We start from the raw sequence: 18874 nt of genomic DNA on the forward strand, positions 1-18874 counted from the left end.
TTCCATGAACCACTCTTTGTTTCTATGAACCACTCTTTGTTTTCATGAACCACTCTTTGTTTCCATGAACCACTCTTTGTTTGCATGGACCACTCCTTGTTTTGTTTCCATGGACCACTCTTTGCTTCCATGAACCACTCTTTGTTTCCATGGACCACTCTTTGTTTGCATGGACCACTCTTTGTTTGCATGGACCACTCTGTGTTTCCATGAACCACTCTTTGTTTCTATGAACCACTCTTTGTTTCTATGAACCACTCTTTGTTTTCATGAACCACTCTTTGTTTCCATGAACCACTCTTTGTTTGCATGGACCACTTTTTGTTTCGTTCCCATGGACCACTCCTTGTTTTGTTTCCATGGACCACTCTTTGTTTCCATGGACCACTCCTTGTTTCCATGGACCGCTCCTTGTTTCCATGGACCACTCCTTGTTTCCATGGGCCACTCCTTGTTTCCAAGGACCACTCCTTGTTTCCATGGGCCACTCCTTGTTTCCAAGGACCACTCCTTGTTTCCATGGACCACTCCTTGTTTCCATGGACCGCTCCTTGTTTCCATGGACCACTCCTTGTTTCCATGGGCCACTCCTTGTTTCCAAGGACCACTCCTTGTTTCCATGGGCCACTCCTTGTTTCCAAGGACCACTCTTTGTTTCCATGGACCACTCCTTGTTTCCATGGACCGCTCCTTGTTTCCATGGACCACTCCTTGTTTCCATGGGCCACTCCTTGTTTCCAAGGACCACTCCTTGTTTCCATGGACCACTCCTTGTTTCCATGGACCACTCTTTGTTTCCATGGACCACTCTTTGTTTGCATGGACCACTCTTTGTTTGCATGGACCACTCTGTGTTTCCATGAACCACTCTTTGTTTCTATGAACCACTCTTTGTTTCTATGAACCACTCTTTGTTTTCATGAACCACTCTTTGTTTCCATGAACCACTCTTTGTTTGCATGGACCACTTTTTGTTTCGTTCCCATGGACCACTCCTTGTTTTGTTTCCATGGACCACTCTTTGTTTCCATGGACCACTCCTTGTTTCCATGGACCGCTCCTTGTTTCCATGGACCACTCCTTGTTTCCATGGGCCACTCCTTGTTTCCAAGGACCACTCCTTGTTTCCATGGGCCACTCCTTGTTTCCAAGGACCACTCCTTGTTTCCATGGACCACTCCTTGTTTCCATGGACCACTCCTTGTTTCCATGGACCACTCCTTGTTTCCATGGACCACTCCTTGTTTCCATGGACCACTCACTGTTACAAGAACCGCATGAAATAGCGCTTGAGATTAGTTCTAACCTCTCAGTGAGGGGCAGGCTCAGATCCTAGGAGAAGGTGCGCCCCAGACATGAGAATCTAGAACATAAAAAGATTGGAATATGGACGCTGCACAAAGTGCTTTATGTGACACCAGTAAGCTCTAGTAGCAGAACTTATTTTCCTGAAGGGTCAGGGCAAGGTCAGTATGTTGGGCAGCTGCCCTAGGGGGTGTCACTGTGTGTGAAGTCATCTGAAGGGGAGCACAAGTCCCCTTCATCCCTGCCAAGTTTCCCAGGCCCCTGTGTGATATGCTGCTCCAGTTGAGATTACAATTTTGAATTCTGGGGTTTATAGTCTTATTTATTCCATCATAAAACAGAACTATACATACCAGAATTCAAAGGACAAAACCTAGACTGTAGCAATACATCACGCATGGGCCTGGGAAACTTGGCAGCTCTGGGATATGTGAATCCGACAACATTGAAACTGATTTGCAGGTTTCAATTTTTTATTTTCTATCCTATTCTTGTCATGGGATGTAGGTTTGTTTTTTATTTTTTAAAGGAGTGGGGCTTGCACTGCATATGAATCATTCTTGAATGCCCATTGCAGATAAATCAATGGAAACTCCACGAGGAAGAGAATGTGGACAGGAAGCCTGAGACATTCTGCACTAAAAGTACTTCACAAACTTTTTTTAGCTGCTTGCAGATTTTTTTGTCTGATTTGCAGTGATAACGCATACATTGAGGTGCTTTTGAGATTATATCATTCTGTTATTGTGCAGAGATCTGCAGTCTAGATTAAAACCAGGGGTGGGTGATGCCTTAGATGGTGCTTGAAGGGGAATAGACTTTGAAATGAGGTGTATGTGGCTTTTACTATGTGGCCTGGAGGGTGCCTTGAAGGCCTGTCTAGTTTGCCAACTCCACGCATAACTTCTCCAGAGCGTTTTCTTTGCATGCTGTGACTTGCAGTCTTGTCTACCATTATAACACCAGGACTTCACAGGCTAGTAAAAAATCTTGAGTCGAACCAGATAGTTTTACATGGAGTTGGGAAATTTTGCAAACTGTGGCTTTGATGGGGAAGCACTGACTATGACGGAGGGGGTTACGTAGGACTTTTTAATGGCGGCTGGTGGAAATTTCAAGAGGGCGTATAGCTCGAGCTTTCAGGGCTGGTGGTGTGCAGGCATGTAACGAGGGTTACTGAACTTGTCTTTAACCAAACACAGGTGAATGTTTTTTTTTTTTTTACAGGACTGGGGTAAAAATTGATACTTGTATAGCGCACTACTCACCCGCAAGGGTCTCAAGGCGCTTGTACGAATACCGCTGTGGAACCCATCCTGGCTTTCCCTGTGAGGCGTCCACTCCTGGGCACCCTCAAGGTGGGGGCCAGGCATCCTTAGCGTTGTGGGGGGCGTTGGAGAGTTAATAGATATTGCAGTAAGGGGGCTGGATGTGAGCTGTTAGTGCTGAAACTGACTAGCAGGGCTGGCCTTAGGCATGGCTGAGGTGGGTCAACACCCAGTGTGCCATCTTTCAGAGGCGAACAAGGAGCTGTCTGAAATGAGATCGCTTCGCTCCTATTTAAACTGATTTTAATCATTTGTTACCCACCGGAGCCCCTGTTTTTAACACCCCTGTTGGGGGAGGAGCATAAATGTTCATTTTTGTGTGAAATGTTTGTGTTCAGAGGTCAGTCAATGCTGTGATGTCATTTTTAGTGGAGGCTATTAACAGGAGATCTGGGTGGGGGGGTTTATAGCGTAGTTAATTAGCTATTAAAGGGGTGCCCTAAACAGTGTGTCGCAGAGGAGTGCATGGATGAAGCTTTGTAAATAATCACTGATTGGTGCTTTCAGGTGAGTGGTACTTAGCAGAGGAAGTGATGATAGATTGACTGTGTACAGAAGGGTCCGGATAGCACTTTGTATAAGAAATTTAGAGGCGTTTTTAAAGAGGGGTTCTGGTTGGGGCTTTCCACCAGTGCATATCCCAATGTGTAGATGATTTAATAAGCCATCAAATTTGTCCCCTCCCATTTGAAAATGTGGGGGGCCTTCCGCCTAAATATGTTGGCGCAAGGGAGTTTAACACAACAAAGTTTGAAGACCACTGCCATAGACCCTCCTGATCCGAGATCCCACAGTCTCCTCTTGCTGGGAAAGTAGGGACAAAATAGCTGAACTTAAGTCATCTCACTAGCGCTGTGAAGCGACCCTAGTTACAAATCAGCACAATAAAAAGATAATAATTATTTGTTCTTTGATATGTGTATCTCTTTCCTAATGTTTGCCCAACACACATCTAAGATGTACTTGCCATTCAACCAGTAGCCTTGATGCCACTGGTCGCTGAAGCGGTCCACGATAAATACGAAAATGGTGATCTGAGCTTGCACCAACAATAATGTCCACTTTCTTGTGTCTCCCCAGCAGATGAAAGCCTCCACTGGGCGGAGCAACCGAAACAGCGAGGATGACAGTATCCGAGGAGCCACCAGTTCCCAGCGGAGCAGCTCCCGCGACCGCCTCAGTGATGTGAGTACTCACGCAGCATGTCATTTAGCCTTTCATCCTTCCGAGGTCAATGAAAATAAGTACCGTAGACTTTTCTTCTATCAGTAGCTCATGATACCTGTAATGCTCCTCAAATGCGACTTCAAGCGCTATATTGTGCAATGCAGAACCAGCATGCCATACCCAACGCAATAGGTGAAGTAGCGTGATGTGCAGCAATGCATGGTGGAGTGGGGTATACTTTTTTGTTGGACGGAGGGAACTGAGGAATTAAAGATACAAAAGTAAAAAATGCAAAGATTGCTTTCTCCTACTCTTTGGAATTTACTACCAGTAAACGTGAGATGCCCTGAATGTTTAGGTCAGTTTCATAAAAAAAGCTGAAAATGCATCTTTTTAAGGTGCATCTTTTGTAATCGGTGGTGGGGTTCTGACACTTGATCAGTCTCGGTTCCAGTACCCACTTTCCCCCTCTAATTACCCATATCTCCCTTCTCAGCCCCCTCCTTCTTACACTCCCTCTTTCTATTTTTCATTCCAGTGTAAAACTCCCCCACTCCTCCCCTTTCTCTCTTAGTTTATGGAAACAGTCTGCCTCCGAGGCCTGTGCTCACCTCGCCCCCTTGCCTTTCCGTTCTCTCACATTTATGGCCCTTTCTGGCTTGACTTCCGGTTTTCCTCACCTCCTCTTTCTTCTCCACCCTCCTCCCCCTGGACATGGTGTGTTCGTTTTCCTCTCCTTGAATATTCACTTGTGCACACCCTGCTATCAGTATGTTGCTCCCTCCTCGCTGTGAGGCTGATCTGGCATGCCACTCACTCTGTTGTGGCCTTTCTGGTTTTCTAAAGGTGCCCGCATGCCAGACTGTGCCAATCTGCCAGGAAGTGATGTTGTTTCAGTACAGGCAGCCTGCCTGTGCCCTGATAACACATTCCTCCCTGCATTGCCGGCACTGTACCCTCCAAGCGCTGGCACCGTTGCTGGCACTGTACCCTCCAAGCGCTGGCACCATTGCTGGCACTGTACCCTCCAAGCGCTGGCACCATTGCTGGCGCTGTACCCTCCAAGCGCTGGCACCATCAATGCGCTGTGTTATGTTGGATTTGCTAACATGCCAGCCCGGCACAGACCGTGCGGGTGTCTCTACTCAGCCATCTGCCAGTCTGTGGATTAGCCAAGTCCTGACAGCGCACCATTGGCAGGACATGTATGCCCGCCCTGCCCTTATGCCCCGCGTGGTCTGCCATCCAGTGCATTCATGAGTACTTTGGGGCTGAGTTGTCGTTGTGAGGGAGGTGTTCGCCTTCCTTTAGTGGTGAGAAGGGTCTACTCACACAAGGATGGTCGGGCTTGCCCTTCTAAAGTGGGTCATGCCATCTCGTGCCAACGTCATTCAAGAGTGTGTTCTTGCGCCCAGAGACATCTTGGGCAGATGCTGACGTTGCATCAGGAGTTCTCTAGAGGAGTGCAGTTGGTATAAACTTTACCAGGTCAATGCATATTTGGTGCCAGCCCCAGGCATGAGTGCCCCATAGGTGGCACTGGGCCTTCTGTGCCCGTCAGTTCCTATTAAATAAACAGCTCCTGGAGAGCAGAATCCTCTCTAGTTATTTAAGACCCAGCTCTCCCGTCCTGTTAGTAAGGACGCACATGGAGGCAGTAGAGTAGAGGAAGGGGAGACAGTGTGTACAAAGAGGTACACGCAGGGAGAGAGGCCTGTGGCGAAGGACGTAAATGAAAGAAGGAGTAGCAGGAAGGAGAAAGGAAAGGAAGACGGAAGTAGGAAAGACACTGTATCCACCTTTTCCCAGATCCTGATAGTAAGGAGGGTGTAGTGTCTGATTTCAAAGGAGATGCTACATGTGGTCGGGCCTGGACTCTGAATGCTATGAGGGTCACTAGGACTCTACATCTTCGCATAGGAGCGGTCGATGGGCCCAAAGCCCAAAGGCGGTGGTGTAAAGTTAGTACCAGGTACAAAGTTAATAGGTAATCAGTGGGATTGTCCAGTCAGAGATGTAAACTATTCGAAAGCAATACTCTTTTAACCCCTTTAGCGCGTCGAACATTCCGCCCCAGTGCGGACGTTCGATCGCGCTAACGGGATTCGGACGTCCAACGGTCGTGAGCAGCACCAGCGAGGTAGCGCGCGCGACGACCGTTGGACGTTCGAAGCACGGAAGGGGTTAATATATACTACAATTGTAGTGTAATTTATTTATTTATTTATTTATTTATTTATTTATTTATTTTCTTTTTAAACCTTTATTGTGCGAATAGAGGCATAAAAATACGGGCCTACAACCAATCAGGGCGGCCACGACGCATTATGAACGCACATGAGTCAACATTGAAGTTCCCCAGCAGTCACCCAGTGATATACAGGCAAGCAATCAAACATGAATAAGCCGAATGTAACCGCTAGAGGCAGGATTAAATAAGGTTAATTTTATAATATAAGAGGGAAGTATAGCAGGATCAGGTTCAACTATCAAAATCTGAAATTCCCATGGCGGGTTATATGAAGAGCATCAGTACAAAGGGGCATTGATAAACGGAAGTAATAGCAGCAATTGATAGGAATCAACTTGTAGTCGCCCCGTTTCAGGTCAGTTCCCACCACGGCCCGCCACACACCCGTCACCACCTGTATGCGTGCTGGCACAGATCAGAAGAATCAGCAGCAACATAATAGTCATCCACTATACTAACCCAAATGAAGAGAAAAAGAGGGGAGGGGTAGAGAAGAGAATGTCAGAAAGAGGGAAAGAAAGAACGCGGCGCCACTGCACTCGCCCCACGGCAATAATGCACGCAGAACTGGAGGACCCGCTAACGGGCGAATTATGTAAGACATGCCATATGTGCAGTCGATATCGTGGAAGCGGGAAAGCGACCCCTTAACCACCAGCTAACACTCCATGGATGATGCGCGCAGACACAGGGTCCTGATAAAGGGATACAAAAGAGCCATGGAACTAAAGAGAAAAACGAACAGCAAAAAGACCCCGTCCCTCCCACACCACCCTGCACCCTTGCAGAAGGCTACGGCCTACCCCCCCCAGCAGCGTGCCTGTCGCCCTAAATAGAACCCGAAATATAGAAGAATCAGAAAGTAAGAAAAAGAACACAACTGATCAAAAGAAAAGGAAAAGGGGAAGGGGGAAAAGGATCCAGTGGGAGAGGAGATCTGTAATCAAGCATTCAACTCCTACCCCCCGCCTTAACACCACTGAAACCCACATCAAAGCGAGAAAGACACAACCTCAAACATAAGGAACGGGAAAAGGAGTCGGCCATATTGTCACAGCTGCGGATAGTCCTCATCTACGTAAATTAACCAGTAATCCGCCGAAGCAATTCTGTCTCACCCCTGTCCTTTCCTGATCATAGCTTCTGTGCATAACAAAGTGGTAGGTAGCAAGCAGTTCGGCATGGAAGGCACACAGGATCGAGACAAGGCAGGCCAAGGGTGCAGTCCAGAGGACTCCAGTCTCAAACAGCAAATCAAGCAGTGGCTGCGGCAAACCAGACTGTCAAGTAGCAGCATCAGGAGCAGCAAATAAACTGGGTGCTGCCCCGCCGACCAGAAAAACGAGGCGACCCCTGCAAGGCAGCCGCGGGACCACACCAAAGCAGTTCGAATCAAACATCCGCCGGGCTCCCCAGCCAGACCAGCATGGACGGGCCCCCACGTGGGGCTCTCGCTCATGTTCGCCTCAGTCGAAGCTTCCTGGAGATTCGGGCCGCTGACATACAGTCTCGTAGGTGCACGGCGGCATCACTCTTGGCAGCAGCCGAGGGGGGCAAAGCAGCACACACCTACAGTCGAGCCGCATGCATGGGGGACGAGTCAACAGGCACGGCGGCAGAACCGCTATCTCGCGGAACAGCATCGATGGCCATGGCCGCACGTAAAGAACATAGCGCGACAAAGACATCACCGATCGTGGGCTCACGCCCACAGGCCTCAGCCGTCGTGTGGTTCGACAAACTAGGTTCGCCGCCCCAAGCTGGTCCGGGACCCGGGCGTCGGCGGCCATCTTGTCAGTGCAGCAGGGACCCTCCGCTTCTTGACTTCTGGACCGGGCCTTCGAATAAGGCCCACCGGAGTCTCCTCGATCCCCAGCAATGGCAATCTTGGTGCAGAAAGATGGGCCACCAAAAAACAGGGGTCGCCGGCGCCACCACCACACGGGCGCCGCCCGCCGAATCCGGGCGAAGGGCTTCAAGATGGCCGGACAAGGCAACAAAGGGGGGGACAAGCCTCCTGTACGGTCTACCCCCGTCCAAGGCGGGCCGCGCCCCGCCACAGAGACCCCGGGCCACCAGACCGGGCCCGGTCAGTCGCCACCGGAACAACCGCACAACGGCCTCTTCAGTCGACCCCTCTCCTCCACCAGGGGCCGGTGTCAACACCCCACTCCGGCCGACCGTCGCAGGCGAGTACCCGTCCTGCACGCCGCGGAGGCTCCGGAACAAGCAAGGGCACAACTCCAGATCCGCGGCACCTAGGAGCCCCCGGGACGGACGGTAAGTGCTAGCAATGTTTCACCTTCCCATATTTAGCCGATTGTGTCTCCTCGGGGCAGGATGAGGTACAGGATATGCGTTTCAGGCAGGAAGGTTGACGGAGTCGAGCTACAGTGCGGCCATCACGGTCGCGAGCTTGGCTCCTCCCCTGTAGTGTAATTTAAATGAAGCATTGTAAAAAAAAAAGTTGTGTTTTTAATCCTCACAGGTTGTGACCATGGTTTGTACCACCGCGCCTATAGAAAACAAGGGAGGGGGCAGTGTTATCCTGTAGTGATTCAGCCACGTGGAGAGTGAACCCCCACTTGGCTTCAGTGCTGAAGTCAGCACCCAATGTGGCTTCACAGCATCTTTAGGTCATGGTTACAAGGAAGAAAGGCAGAAAATGCTTGAGCATGGAGGTTCCTGGTCCAGCTGAGACAAGACCATGGCTCTCCCATGCCACGCGCCACATTACTGGGCCAAGGGTCTCTCTTGCCTCGCGCCACATTACTGGCACACAGAACTTGCCAACATTGCTTGGCAGCGACACTCGTTGACGAAACTGGCCTCCGGGGCAGAAGGACAGCTGTTTTCATTGGTGGTGTCAGAGTGTTGTGGAGTGGCTGGACAAGGCCTTTGAGTCACCTGAAGAACAGATGTTGACTCATCAAAGTGCAGAGAAGTGGCATCAGGCACCCTTTGACCCACAGCGGCATCACTTGGCTATGCCATTTGGTTATGCATAGTTGCTGGAAGGTTGCCCCCAGAGACATCTTGGGCAGATGCTGACGTTGCATCTGCCCAAGATGCAGAGGTGGTGGGGGAGGGACACGGATCTTCAGTGTGCAATAAAGAATGCTCTTGGAGCCCTGTCTCTGCCTTCGTGACCTCTGAGGCCAGGGTAGCAAGGGTAGTCCCAGGGTACCAAAGGGGCAGCTAGAGGTACCTCCTGCTACCACTGGTTACCCCATAATTGCAGAACCAGACTGGCTACTGGGAAAAAAGGTTGAACTCCGCCTTATATTGCAACGTATGTGAGAGGGTACGAATGAGTCGGACACAGTCCACTGCTGCTGGGTGAAGGTTCTTTCCCCAAAGACAGTGTCTGACATATTGAGCCCACGTGTCTGGCGGCCACCAGTGCAAAGACGCGGTGACGTGGACTCGCAGGTCCACTAAATTGTGTATACTTTACTTTTTCCTCAAAAAGACCGACTACGACCTTTTTAAGATCTCGCCAGGCCTGCAATTAGTCTTTTTTTTTCTATCTTTGCAAACTGCTTTCTAAGTTCTCCTGAAGGAAAGAGCATTTTTACCAAACTGCCGAAGGTCAAAGTTCAGTGGAAGCCGGTGTGAAGACAGCATGCCTATGTTGCACCATTGGTGACCCATACAACAGCTTCAGCATCTCAGCTGACGTCACAGCACACGGCTCATGCGTAGGCCGTGACCGTGGGTGCCCCGCTGCACGGCCCACTGGTGCGTGTGAAGAGCCCCCCACGTGAGGACGCGGCCCATTAGATTTAATGGTGGAGGGTACGGCCGCCCACTCCCCCGGGCGCGCAATCTTCGCGTAGGGTTCTATTAAAGTAAAATATGCTTCATAACGAAAACCTGTCAGGGAGAAGCCCTCACGCCAGCCAAATTCAATTGGACAGTTAATTTAGCTTTAAAATTGAAAACACTACCTCCGCTCTGGGATGAAAAAAACACTTTGATAGGCGTAATGTATTTGCTATTAAGGCGCTGAGAGCCCGTTCGGCGGCGGGGAGCGTGGGGGTGGGGGAAATGACTCCCGCAAATGTGTTTAAAAGCCGAAAGTATATATTAAAAATGTCAGCCGAAAAGTGCTTTTGGCAGATTAAAGCGGAATTTGGCTTGACAGCTCTGACAGCGAAAAGTGACTGGGGGGAGGGGGCGGGCGGGGCGCGTTCCGCCTGCGAATGGTGGTAAAAGGGTAACCACTGGAGCCCGTGGGAGGGGGGCGCGTGGGCACGGGCACGAGGGGGGCCGCAGGGGGCTCGGGGGTGGGGAGAGAGGCTGAGTCCCCATTGGTGTTTGTTTGTTTTCCTCGTTTTGACAGTAATGGCTTCATTGGGTGTTATTACTTTCTATCTGGCTTTTGACAGCCATGGCGGGGCCCGGGGAGGGTGGAGGGGCGCCTCGGTGCTGGTGTGTGAGCTGCCTGCCTGGAGGTGTTGACGTGCCTGCGAGGCTGGGTGGGTGTGGGCGGACAGTGACGGGTAGGATGCCTTGGCCCCTGGTGCAAGCACGGAAGAGGGCTCCACTAGCAGCTGAGGGGGGTGGTAAATATTACGGCTTGTATCGGGGTTTAGTGGGCCCCGGTGCCTCTGGACCGACTGCACCCCTGGTATTGGTCCGTGGATCAGTACTTCGCGCCTCTGATTGCACGTGTGCGTCGGGGTTTCATGTCAGTGATGTGTCGCCCAAGATGTGTCTGTTTTTTTTGCAGCCCTAGGCTACACTGTTTGTTGTAGTCAGTGCTTGAAAATGAACAGGTGCGTCTCTGCCCTCCTTGTGACTGAGAATGGCGCTGTCTCGGGTGGTTGGTGTGTCCGTGCCCAGTGTCACAGTATGTGATGGTGTAATGGAGAATGGGGCTGTCTCTGCTGCTTGGTGTGTCCGTGCCCTCCGTGTGATGGTGTGGTGGAGAGTGGGGCTGTCTCTGCTGCTTGGTGTGTCCGTGCCCTGGCTCTGTGTGATTGTGTGGTGGAGAGTGGGGATGTCTCTGGTGGTTGGTGTGTCCTTGCCCTCCGTGTGATGGAGAGTGGGGCTGTCTCTGCTGCTTGGTGTGTCCGTGCCCTGGCTCTGTGTGATGGTGTGGTGGAGAGTGGGGCTGTCTCTGCTGCTTGGTGTGGCCGTGCCCTCCGTGTGATGGTCTGACGGCGTGATGGAGAGTGGAGCAGTCTCTGGTGGTTGGTGTGTCCGTGCCCTGGCTCTGTGTGATTGTGTGGTGGAGAGTGGGGCTGTCTAGGGTGGTTGGTGTGTCCTTGCCTTCCGTGTGATGGAGAGTGGGGCTGTCTCTGCTGCTTGGTGTGTCCATGCCCTCCGTGTGATGGTGTGGTGGAGAGTGGGGCTGTCTCTGCTGCTTGGTGTGTCCATGCACTCCGTGTGATGGTGTGGTGGAGAGTGGGGCTGTCTCTACTGTTTGGTGTGTCCGTGCCCTCCGTGTGATGGTGTGATGGAGAGTGGGGCTGTCTCTGGTGGTTGGTGTGTCCATGCCCTCCGTGTGATGGTGTGGTGGAGAGTGGGGCTGTCTCTGCTGCTTGGTGTGTCCGTGCCCTCCGAGTGATGGTGTGGTGGAGAGTGGGGCTGTCTCTGCTGCTTGGTGTGTCCGTGCCCTCCGTGTGATGGTCTGACGGTGTGATGGAGAGTGGGGCTGTCTCTGGTGGTTGGTGTGTCCATGCCCTCCGTGTGATGGAGAGTGGGGCTGTCTCTGCTGCTTGGTGTGTCTGTGCCCTGGCTCTGTGTGATGGTGTTGCGGAGAGTGGGGCTGTCTCTGCTGTTTGGTGTGTCCATGCCCTCCGTGTGATGGTGTGGTGGAGAGTGGGGCTGTCTCTGCTGCTTGGTGTGTCCATGCACTCCGTGTGATGGTGTGGTGGAGAGTGGGGCTGTCTCTACTGTTTGGTGTGTCCATGCCCTCCGTGTGATGGTGTGGTGGAGAGTGGGGCTGTCTCTGCTGCTTGGTGTGTCCATGCACTCCGTGTGATGGTGTGGTGGAGAGTGGGGCTGTCTCTGCTGTTTGGTGTGTCTGTGCCCTCCGTGTGATGGTGTGGTGGAGAGTGGGGCTGTCTCTGCTGCTTGGTGTGTCCGTGCCCTCCATGTGATGGTGTGGTGGAGAGTGGGGCTTTCTCTGCTGCTTGGTGTGTCCGTGCCCTCCGTGTGATGGTCTGACGGTGTGATGGAGAGTGGGGGTGTCTCTGGTGGTTGGTGTGTCCATGCCCTCCGTGTGATGGAGAGTGGGGCTGTCTCTGCTGCTTGGTGTGTCTGTGCCCTGGCTCTGTGTGATGGTGTTGCGGAGAGTGGGGCTGTCACTGCTGCTTGGTGTGTCCATGCCCTCCGTGTGATGGTGTGGTGGAGAGTGGGGCTGTCTCTGCTGTTTGGTGTGTCCGTGCCCTCCGTGTGATGGTGTGGTGGAGAGTGGGGCTGTCTCTGCTGCTTGGTGTGTCCATGCACTCCGTGTGATAGTGTGGTGGAGAGTGGGGCTGTCTCTACTGTTTGGTGTGTCCATGCCCTCCGTGTGATGGTGTGGTGGAGAGTGGGGCTGTCTCTGCTGTTTGGTGTGTCCGTGCCCTCCGTGTGATGGTGTGGTGGAGAGTGGGGCTGTCTCTGCTGCTTGGTGTGTCCATGCACTCCGTGTGATGGTGTGGTGGAGAGTGGGGCTGTCTCTGCTGTTTGGTGTGTCCGTGCCCTCCGTGTGATGGTGTGGTGGAGAGTGGGACTGTCTCTGCTGCTTGGTGTGTCCATGCACTCCGTGTGATGGTGTGGTGGAGAGTGGGGCTGTCTCTACTGTTTGGTGTGTCCATGCCCTCCGTGTGATGGTGTGGTGGAGAGTGGGGCTGTCTCTGGTGGTTGGTGTGTCCATTCCAGGGCTGGACTGGCTGTAATGGGCACACGGCGTGTCCCCAGTGGGCCTCCACGGTGGTGGCCGGTTTTGGGCCCGTGGGGAGCCATTTTTCTTACCGGGCCGGCAGTATCCGCCTATAACAAAATCATCCAAAACCGGCACTAGCAAACAGCTCGGCCGCACCTGCCCACCCCCTTAGGGGGGCCGGTAGACCAGTTTGCCAGGGACGGTTTCGGCTCTCAGTCCGTTCCTGGTCCGTGCCCTCCGTGTGATGGTGTGACGGAGAGTGGGGCTATATAGGGTGGTTGGGTGTGTCATGAGGATGTGGACGTCATGTTTTCGTTATACTGATGTAGACGACATAAGGTAAAAAGATCAGACGATGAAGGGAATGCTGAACAAATCAAACATTCACCCCCAGTTATAGATCTAAGATAATCCATCATTTTTTGTTGGCTACACCATTCCAGTTTGGACCCAGCCATCTGCAAATCAGTCTTCGCCCTGCTCCCCATGGGAACAGTCCAGCCCAAACTGCCAGAACAGGTCCTCCTGGACCGGAAACAAGCATCCTGGGACCAGTTTTGGGGTATCACCTGTCATCAGCTAGGCTAGCTTGAATCTGGTGGCATAACGAGCACGAACCCAGGTCTGAGCACACCCATGGTCACTTAGGGCAATAAATGCAAAAAGAACAGATGGTGGACAGAATGCTGAACCAATTAATCATTAAGTCCCAGCCACAGATTTGGGTTAAACCCAATGTTTTTTTTGCTGACCACACCATTCCAGTTTGGACCCAGTCATATTCAAATCAGGCTTGGCCCTGCTCCCCAAGGTAACATTCCAACCAGAACTGCCAGGCCATGTTGTTCCTGGATCAGAAACAAGCATCCTAGGAAGACACATTTTTGGGTTTGCATGAATTTTTTGGTAGGAGATGAAATGAGTATTGAATCATGATTTTGGATAGCAAAAAAAAGATGAAATGCAGATCTCTGGTCTGGGATCCATTCTTCCAAAGGCTGGGAGATAAGGACCATCAGCCTTTCTTCTTTCTTTCAAATTAAGACCGCTTGCAGTCAGATAATGCTGGAGCGCACAGCTCCTTGTTAACGCCCTTCGATTCACTAATGAGGAAGCATTTCATGGCCACTGGTTCTTGCATGTTAAAGTCCCACTAATGTCATGCTTGGCTTTACGACGGCCATCGGTCAGAAGTCTAGAGCTGTGGGTTCTACAACTTTTTCTGTCCAAGTTCCCTTTTTTGCTGTCGCATCCTGTGGTCTGTCACCTCTAGAGAATACCAGGGTGCCAACTCTGGAGTAAGTAAGAGAGCTCTGAGCTGCTCCTGGCTAGGGGGTTAACCACGCCTTGTTAGTCCCTAAGGGAGTCATTTCGATCAGCTAGTTCTGAGACTACCGGGTGGTGGCAGGTTATGAGATGTTTGGGATAAACCATTTTATTCTACCGCAGGGGTAATACCTCCTTGTCTACCTCTGTAAAATGCAAGTAACTCACTGTGATAAGTCTGTGGTTTACCCCACTGCAAGTGCATGATGAGTGGCTAAAACCATTGTGCTTAAAGAGTACAATCGCTGCCACAGTTATGTACGTGAGATCCCAGCTGCCCTGTCCTAGGGAGCCAGCCCTGCATCCATGACCTTCTACCTCAGCCACTAACCCAAACATGTACCCCCTTAATATAGGTTGTTTCTGTCCATCTGAGAGCAGGCCAACCTACAGACCTTCCCACTAGGCTGGCTTCCTACATACCAGCCCAGGAAGAACCCAGCAGTAAATGTTGTTTCATGAACTGCTGCAGACTTTCAAACTTTGCGCAATGCTCAGCTTTTACTGGGAGTGGTTGCTGTGTCCAGCTCCCCAAGACAGCATGAACACTGGGCCATATTAGTCAGTTTTTAAAACTCACTAGAGAAATCAGAAGAACCGGACTGGGCTTTCCAGCAAGAGAAACCCGCAGTTCCTTTTCCGTGTTAGATCCTTGGCTAGGCTGGACGATGCTCTGCTCCCTCATCCCTGAGCTCCACTTAGCCAGCACACTCACCCCACGTGGGCCCTGCAGTGGTCCTCTTGTGTCCACGCGTGTCCTAGGGTATACTGTTTCTACTTATTATCTCTGCAAGCAGTGTTTGAGGTCCTTCTCTCAGGCTCTTCCCTCTGGGGCAACTGTTGGCGAATATTTGATATCCTTTTTGATCAATCGTCGAGGTTCTTTGATCCGCTGCGGCTCATGACCACAAATAAAAGACCTCAAAGGCCGTTTTGACCATCAGATGGAAGAAGAACCTGCCAGCGAATGGCCTAACACAGAGCCCTGAGAGCAAACTAGACATCTCAGGGCACCTTGATGAATCTCCATCATGAATGGTGGCAAGGAAGCGTGAATCTGTTTTATTGTCCACTCTGCCAGCGGTATCTACTGTGCCCAGATGCCATGTCACTGAGCATCTTATCCTTGGTGGCAGGGTTATAGGAATGTGTCCATTGTGCACTCGTATGCCCCAGCATCCCTACCCAACCACGAGGTGCCAGGAGACTTATGCACGTGCGGCACACCGGATGAAAATGACGGGGCATTCGGCAAACGGAGTTACTGTAAATAATGAACTTATTTCTACTCACTTTGTATTATTTCAGCAATCACAGGGTTGCATCAACAAGAGGTCTCTTGGAAATGTTCTAGGCCACCACAACTCAACAGTATGCACATATTCACCACTACGTGACTCCTGCCGCGTCTCAATATAAATCATTTCAGCAGCAAATACCGCTTCGAAGTTCAGCATGGGGCTGACAGTCAATAGGGTAAGGTTGGCCCATTGACTCACATTGAGCTATTTAATCCCCATTGGCTAACATTATTCCCCTTCATTACAAGAGGTGGTAGTTCCTCTATTTGTGTAAATATGTGGTAACGAAACGCACATTTGTGAACTCACACACCTATATATGTACAAGCATAGTAAACCTCAGCCCAGCCTGTCAGTCAAAATTGTTATGTATCCCTGTTCCTGCTGGTCTGTTAGTTTGTTCCTTGTGCCCCAGGAGAGGGAAGACGTGTTGCACTGTGCAGGTAGATTTATGCACAACAGAAGCAAAATCTATCTTAAAGTACCATTAACTGTAGACCTTTCCAACTTCCATCCAGTGCCCGGAGCGTACTCCATTCATGGTGACGTTTTCACGTTTGTGTTCCCCGAAGGAGGCGATGGGAAGCTGCAGTTAAGCACTGGTGACGAGTGGTTAAATTTTTCTTGTTCAAGAGGAAAGCAGGGCACATTTTTTAGTGTACATGAACTTGAACCAGTGTTTTGAGGCTCTGTTGACCATGTTCCACGTACATACAAAAAACAAGCGAGAGCAGCATGTCGTTTCCTGGAGGGGTCCATGGACCTCTATAAAATTGTCATTCCGCGTGCGGGTCACGGTCGGTCACTGCCACATCTCTTCTGACTGCCTGCCAGCAACCAGTCATGATGGTCCTAGCAAAGTGCTCTATTATAATTGGCTGAAGGTATGGCCTGTCTGGTTTCTGCGGAGCTCATTTTGGTGGCTTCCCAAATCCACTTCCGCTGTGATTGTGCAATGGCTGCATATTGGGGAACAGTTTTGCCCACCCCTAATCAGAGCTCCCTCATGTTGAACAAAAGACAGCTCCTTTGTGGTACTCTCGACCTGCACCTTCATATTTAGACTCCACAGGATGGACGCTAGTAGCTCCCAGGCAGCCACATGTTCCAGCAGTGAGTCACGTGCTCGTCCCCTTCCTGCCAAGCTCCCACCTCTCTCTGCCTGACTTCCTGTTACCCAGCACAATGCTGCCGCCATTTTGTTTCCCAAATGGGAGTTTCCTATCCTGTATTTCACGGGGAGGTAATTGGAGGTTAGCAAGGAATTAAGAGGCGAATAAACGCCACTTACTTTTTTTGTCATATTGACCCACGTAAAATTCTGTGCGGCGTGGAGATGGGGGCGTGGGGGGGAGGGGGCGTTTAGACCGCCCCCTGCCTCGGCCTTTTTTCCATTCTTTTACACAGTCACAGCCCCCTGTGTAATTGCCCCCCTAATCTTTTAGATGTCCCCAAATCCACACAGAGCTTTGTCTAATAGCTTTTTTTTTGGTTAAGAAAGAGGGTTTTTATCTGTGTCTTGACCTGTCAGGCGAGAGAACTGCTTTGGTTTTAATGGATTTTCTCCCTCGCTAAATTGAATGGCCCGTCCCTCATTATCATTTAAATAGAAGCCTCTCTCCCTGTGAACATGGGGGATGTGAATGTGGCCGCAGAGCTCTGATAATTTAAAATATTCCTGAGGTGAAGGGAGGGAGAGCGCGAGGAAAGGATGGCGGAGAGGCGCGGGCGAAGGAAAGAGAGCGCCAGCCACTGTATCTAATTGTCAAGGTGTTTCAATATTTCCCCCTCTAGAAGAATGGAAATAGACTCATAATTGCCTCCCGAGCCCAGTTGAATGGGCTGCCCCATTTAGGAGAAGCTGACACTCTAATTGTCATGGGGGCAACTAGATGAATGAAGACGTATGCGGGGCAGCGCGCGGGCTCGATTGAGTGATAGATGGAGGCAAAGAGCAAATTGGCAATTATTGTGCCAGCGGAGCAGGTGAGCAGGTGCCTGGGATTTCACTTGAGTCTGGAGGGGGAGATTGGAAATGTAAAATATCGACCATAAACATGGGTTGATTGGAAGATATAGAGCCAGAGGGGGTGTCCACTTCAGATCTCACATCTGATTGTCGCTGTCCCGCCCAACCCCCGCCCATCATTCGCACGAGGCGCGCCTGCTGTAGGTGTTATACGCTGACCGGACATGGCGGGCAAACACTCACTTTTTCTTACTAGAGCAGTCTGTCTTGTGTCCTTCTACAATTTGTTACTCAGTGCTTAATTTGTAAAAAAAAGAAGTGCCATGGCCCTCGACAAGAGGCCACTGCAGCTTGCACTACAGTGTCCCTGCCAGCGTTGCCAATGACAGTACCAACACAACTACTAACCTTCACACTCCTACAAGTGTGACAATTCAATCTATTTCAAGCCCCAACAGCTATAAGAATGCATATTGAATTAATAAACAACTGTTGTTGTGATCATCTTTAAATTAGACAGACAACACCTGGGGGCTGTCTTTCTCATCTTGCCCCTGGGCCTCCTGGTGTTAGGGGGTGACTTTAATGCAGCGCTAGACGGGGAGATTGACAGACACCCGGCAAGAATACTCAGACCAGCTCATCGATGGCGCTCGGACTTCCTTGAAACGGTGGGGCTTGTGGATAGCTGGCGGATACGTAATCCGACACAGACGCACTTCACACACGTGTCCGCCGCACACCACAGCATGTCCAGACTAGATTACGTGTTGATACCGGCGGCCCTGGCAGCTGCGGTCAGAGAGGCACGATACCTTGGAATGGGTATTTCCGACCATTCTCCTATGTGGTTGCGGGTGGAGCTTGGGCAGCCTGCGGTAGGTAGAGTGGCTCCTATTAGTGCGTGGCACTTAAAAGACCCCGCAACAAAGAAAGAGGTTGCCATGATTTCAGATTGTTCCTTCCAGGAAAATGTAGGTACTGTCGAATCTGCGCAGTCCTTGTGGGAAGCATATAAGACAGTAGTGCGAGTGGAGGTCCTGTCCTTGGTGGCAAGGCTGGTAAATTGATTGCATGGCTTGAACATGAGGAGTGGGCATCGCGGCTGGTACCTGAGTTACAGGGAACAGATTCTGTCATGGTCACGGACCCACAGGCAGTGGCAGATGAGTTCTCCGACTATTACAGAGGAGTATACACTCCGGTCGGAGGATATACAGAGGCTGAGAACAGTGATCTGATCAGGGACATCTGTATGCCTGTGCTGTCAGAAGATGATAAGGGATATCTGGACTCCCCTTTTATCAACGATAAAGTGGCACAGGCGATTAGAGGGGTAAGATCCGGGAA

General features: G+C 51.0%; 1 protein-coding gene across 5 annotated transcripts in view; it reads left to right on the forward strand.

Moving 5' to 3' along the window:
* The window catches only part of FBRSL1 (fibrosin like 1), a 1250393-nt gene that overhangs the window by 637304 nt on the left and 594215 nt on the right, over nt 1–18874 (forward strand). For 4 of the 5 annotated variants that reach the window (XM_086942730.1, XM_086942733.1, XM_086942732.1 and 1 more), the window contains exon 3: nt 3714–3818. In XM_086942730.1, the coding sequence (XP_086798856.1) occupies nt 3714–3818 (105 nt within the window). The remainder of the gene's footprint in view (nt 1–3713; nt 3819–18874) is intronic. The other variant, XM_086942731.1, reaches the window with a different exon arrangement.

Source organism: Lissotriton vulgaris, chromosome 11 (genome assembly GCF_964263255.1).
Source record: "Lissotriton vulgaris chromosome 11, aLisVul1.2, whole genome shotgun sequence".
Classification (NCBI taxonomy): Eukaryota; Metazoa; Chordata; class Amphibia; order Caudata; family Salamandridae; genus Lissotriton; species Lissotriton vulgaris.